This window comes from Babylonia areolata, chromosome 15 (genome assembly GCF_041734735.1).
Source record: "Babylonia areolata isolate BAREFJ2019XMU chromosome 15, ASM4173473v1, whole genome shotgun sequence".
NCBI classification, from domain to species: Eukaryota; Metazoa; Mollusca; class Gastropoda; order Neogastropoda; family Buccinidae; genus Babylonia; species Babylonia areolata.
This window is the reverse complement of record NC_134890.1, coordinates 29,375,470-29,380,469: the sequence shown is the minus strand read 5'-3', so window position 1 is coordinate 29,380,469 and position 5,000 is coordinate 29,375,470. Positions and strand designations below refer to the sequence as shown.

At 45.7% G+C, this 5,000-nt stretch overlaps 1 protein-coding gene across 1 annotated transcript in view; it reads left to right on the top strand.

Annotated features, from left to right (window-relative positions):
* Positions 1-5,000, top strand: part of LOC143290543 (molybdenum cofactor sulfurase-like) — a 169,071-nt gene that overhangs the window by 4,355 nt on the left and 159,716 nt on the right. Inside the window, exon 2 of the mRNA XM_076600079.1 lies at positions 4,601-4,757. Coding sequence (XP_076456194.1) covers positions 4,601-4,757 — 157 coding nt within the window. The remainder of the gene's footprint in view (positions 1-4,600; positions 4,758-5,000) is intronic.

The following is a 5,000-nucleotide window of genomic DNA, read 5'->3' as shown; positions in this document are numbered from 1 at the left end:
CACCCAACACCAATACATACAACACCACACCACCCACACCAACACATACAACACCACACCACCCAACACCAACACATACAACACCACACCACCCCACACCAATACATACAACACCACACCACCCAACACCAACACATACAACACCACACCACCCACACCACACCACACCAAACTGTATCAGTATCAGTAGCCCAAGGAGGCGTCACTGCGTTCGGCCAAATCCATATACGCAACACCACACATCTGCAGCGTAACCCAACACGCTTAGTCAAGACACAATACAAGTCCACATCACACAACACCACACCATACAGCTCCACATCACACAACACCACACCATACACCTCCACATCACACAACACCACACCGTACACCTCCACATCACACAACACCACACCATACAGCTCCACAACACCACACCATACACCTCCACATCACACAACACCACACCATACACCTCCACATCACACAACACCACACCATACACCTCCACATCACACAACACCACACCATACACCTCCACATCACACAACACCACACCATGCACCTCCACATCACACAACACCACACCATACACCTCCACATCACACAACACCACACCAGACACCTCCACATCACACAACACCACACCACACACTTCCACATCACACACTTCCACATCACACAACACCACACCACACAACACATCTCACCTCACCATGCAACACACTTCACAACAGCACGCTGCCACACACCATTCCCTTGTAAGCCTATAGTTTTTTTTTAGGCACCTTGTGTGAGAAATGTGCAGACGCTTTCTTACTGTCAACATAGTCTTGTAGTCTTCACGCCTTCTGTTGTGTCCATATGTTTTGTGGCAGAAAGGGGTATGGGTGTTGTTGTTTTCGCCAAAACACACCCCGTCTGTAGTTTGTTAAGGAGGGCTTCTCTTTCCACGGTGGTTTATTTTGGGGGGTTCGTGAAAGGTGCTGAAGGAAACACAAACCCGGAGAAAATGTAAGAAAGATGGATAGTATGAATAGAGAGACAGACAAACTGTATATTTGCAGAGCTTCTAAATTTGACCATGTTTCTCCTCTCCTTCAGTCTCTCCACTGGTTGCCTGTTTCTGATCGAATAGACTATAAGCTATCCACTCTGACCTTTTCTGCAGTCAACGGATCTGGCCCAAAGTATCTTTCTGAACTCATCCATATCTATACCCCGTCTCGCCAGCTCCGTTCTTCCTCTGATACTCGACTTCTCAGGATACCTCACGTCAGAAGTAAGACCTATGGACACAGATCGTTTTCTTTTCAATCGCCAAAGACGTGGAACAAGCTCCCTGATAACCTCCGTCATTCTGATTCCCTCGCATCTTTTAAATCTCGTCTCAAAACTCACCTTTTCCCTCAGCAATAAGTTCAATTGTGGCAGGTCCACAACTACATGCATGTATATGAATGTGTATTGTGTGTGCGTGTGTTTATGTAAGTTTGTGCCTGCCTATGTGTGCGTATGTGTTAGGGTAGCTGTTAGATACACATGTATGTTAAAATGTATGTATGCAGTGTGTGTGTGTGTGTGTGCGTGCGTGCGTGCGTGCGTGCGTGTGTGTGTGTGTGTGTGTGTGTGTGTGTGTGTGTGTGTGTGGTCACATTTTGGTGTGTGTATGTAACATAGATATAATGTTTTATGTTATCAAAATCGTTTTTGTAAAGGACCTAGAGCAGATTTCTGGATAGTGTGCTATATAAGTATCCATTATTATTATTATTATTATTATTATATAATGTCGGTCTGTATTTCTGTCTGTCAGCCGATCTCTGGTGTACATCTGTCTATCTTTCAGTCTATGACTTGACTCGACTCGACTCGACTTCATTTATTGTCATAAAATCCGGAAGGATTAATAGACACAAGAAAGAACAAAAAGGACCAAAGAAATAAACGGTCATCTGATACGCATGCAATGAAATACACAGTTGGCGAGTGTTGTTTTTTTGACAGTCACCGCAGTTGAATAAATCACTTGGTTTTTAGGATATTGTTTTGTATTTTTCTAGTGATCACATTTGATTGATGATCATACTGCTGTACAGTTGTAATGTATGTATTCATCTGTCTGTCTGTCTGACTGTCTGATGGTTGAGAGTATACCGGGTGGCTCAGGCAGAGGCAAAGGCGGGAGGGATATAGAGGAAGAGGGGGCGGGGGGGGGGGGGGGGGGGGCTGTCTCTCTGGGTTGTGGGTCATTCTGGTGTCCTGTAGGGGGCGGGGGAGGGGGGGGGGACGGGGGGGGGGGGTCCTGGCTGTCTGTTTATGTTTGTCCAATAAGAGTCCAGCTAATCTAAGAACATGTAAGTACAACAATGTGGAGTGATGGCCTAGAGGTTACGCGTCCGCCTAGGAAGCGAGAGAATCTGAGCGCACTGGTTCGAATCACGGCTCAGTCGCCAATATTGTTCCCCCCCCCCACCCCCCCCACCTCCATTAGACCTTGAGTGGTGGTCTGGACGCTAGTCTTTCGGATGAGATGATATACTGAGGTCCCGTGTGCAGCATGCACTTAGCGCACGTAAAAGAACCCACAGCAACACAAGGGTTATCCCTGGCAAATTCAGTAGAAAAATCCACTTCGATAGGAAAAACAAATCAAAACTACACGCAGAAAAAAAAAAAAACACACATAAAGGTGGCGCTCTCAGTGTAGCGACGCGCTCTCCCTGGGGAGAGCAGCCCGAATTTCACACAGAGAAATCTGTTGTGACACCAAAGAGAAATACAAATGCAACAAATCTATCTATCTATCTATCTATCTATCTATCTATCTATCTGTCTGTCTGTCTGTCTCTCTATCTGTCTGTGTCTGTCTGTCTGTATATGTTTGTCTGTTTCTATCTGTCTTTTTGCTTTTCAATCAGCTGTTCTTTTCTTTCTTTCTTTCTTTTCTTTTCTTTTCTGTCTGTCTGTCCGTGCCGGTTTGTTCAGAGACACGATTAAGAACGTGCTCCTTCACTCCTTCATTCATTCTTTATTCGTTCATTCGCTCATTAACGTAGAAAATAAGAAAGAAGAAGGGGAAAGGATATGACAAACAAAACAAAAAAAAGAAAGGAAGAAAGAAAGAAAAGATAAAACTACGTTCCAGGCCCCGTGGCAGAATCGGTGAAGTGTTGGAACTTTTTGACCCAGTGTTCACTACGGATCAGGGTTCCAGTCCTCGTTTCGACAAGGTGTTGTTCGTTCGTTGGTTCTTTTGCTTAACGTCTATCCATATTTGTGATTTTAGACGAAAATCTATCATCTCCCCCCCCCCCCACCCATGCCTTAAATTATCACAACTTTTCCCTGTTCCTCTCTCCTCAATTACCATTAAAAAAAACAAAAGACAAAAGAAGGATATAAATAAAACAAAATAACTAGTCAACCAGTAGAATTACAACAAAGAGCCAGCTGGGTTCCAAATTAAACTCTGAACTATTTCAAAGATGTTGTGTCATTTGGGAAAGGCACTTTTTAGTCCTATGTTCCTCACTTACTCCTCCACCCGAAAGTGAACGGGTACATGACGTCAGGTGGGGGAGGTACAAACGACGAAAGGAGGGAAAGAGGCCCTGCCTTCCTTTGCCCAGCTCGAGAGGTCTGAAACGACGTCATTTTGATCAGGGTCGGAACCAGATTAGGTAACTGAAAGATTGAATTAACTCACTCAGTACGGCCAGTCCTCTCTTCTCCTCTACACAGACCCCTCGGATGTCCTGTGGGTGTCTGAATGACCCAACCTCTTCAGTATAAGAGCCTTCCACTTGCAATATTCTAATGATAGTAATTGGGCTGAAACGCTGTTAACGTCGTCTCTTTCGCCGTTCGTATGGAGAGAGTTAAAATCCATATAAGTTTCCAACTGGCCTATAAGTTTGCACATGCGTAACACGTATGGTCTGACAGTGAATGATACACAGATTGGGGAATGGTAATGGAGCATTTTAATTTAATTTACGGTCGGCTTGGTTTGAATTTTGACAGGGCGTGTCGCCATTGTTTTAATGGGCGAGTTACATCGGTAGGTCGTCTGCAACGGCATGTCTTGGTGTTAAGCTGTAGCGGTCAACGTAGCCAACTGAGCGCTTCGCTACATTATAATGATAATTATCATCATCATCATCATGATTAATAGTAGTAGTAGTATCATCATCGTCACCACCACCACCACCACCATCATCATCATCACCATCACTATCATCATCACCACCAACAACACCACCATCATCATCATCACCATCACTATCATCATCACCAACAACAACAACAACACCATCACCATCATCATCATCGTCGTCGTCGTCCTCGTTGTTGTTATTATCATCATCATTATCATGAACCTCGTCATCTCTAGTAGTGGTAGTGGTAGTAGTAGTATTGCTGTCGTTACTGCTGTTATCAACGTCATTTTCATTACCATTGTTGCTGTTGCTGTCATCAACGTCGTTTTCATTCACCACGATCATTGCTGCTGTTGCTGCTATAGACGTCATTTTCATCATTACCATCATCATTGCCCCTTGTCCTTCGTCATCATCGTCATCATCATCATCACTGCCGCCCCTGTCGTTTCCAGATGTGACGTACGTGGATCACGCGGGAGCGACGCTGTACGCCCGGAGCCAGGTGAACGCGGTGCACGAGGACTTGTGCAGCAATCTGTACGGGAACCCGCACAGCGGCTCCTCCTCCAGCACCCTCACTGCAGACCTCGTGGACCAGCTCAGGTTCAGGTCAGTGATGGTAACGTAGGGTGTGTAGGTGTGCAGGGTGTGTGTGTTGGGGGGGAGGTGCAACAGCGGGTCTCACCCCCCTCCATCTCCCTCACTACAGAACCTCGTGGATCAGCTCAGGTTCAGGTCAGTGAAGGTTAATGTGTGTTGTGTGGGCGTAGGTGTGTGTGTGGGTGGGTGTGGGGATGTGGGTGTATTGGTGTGACTCTGTGTGTGTGTTAGTTATGTGTGTGTGTGTGTGTC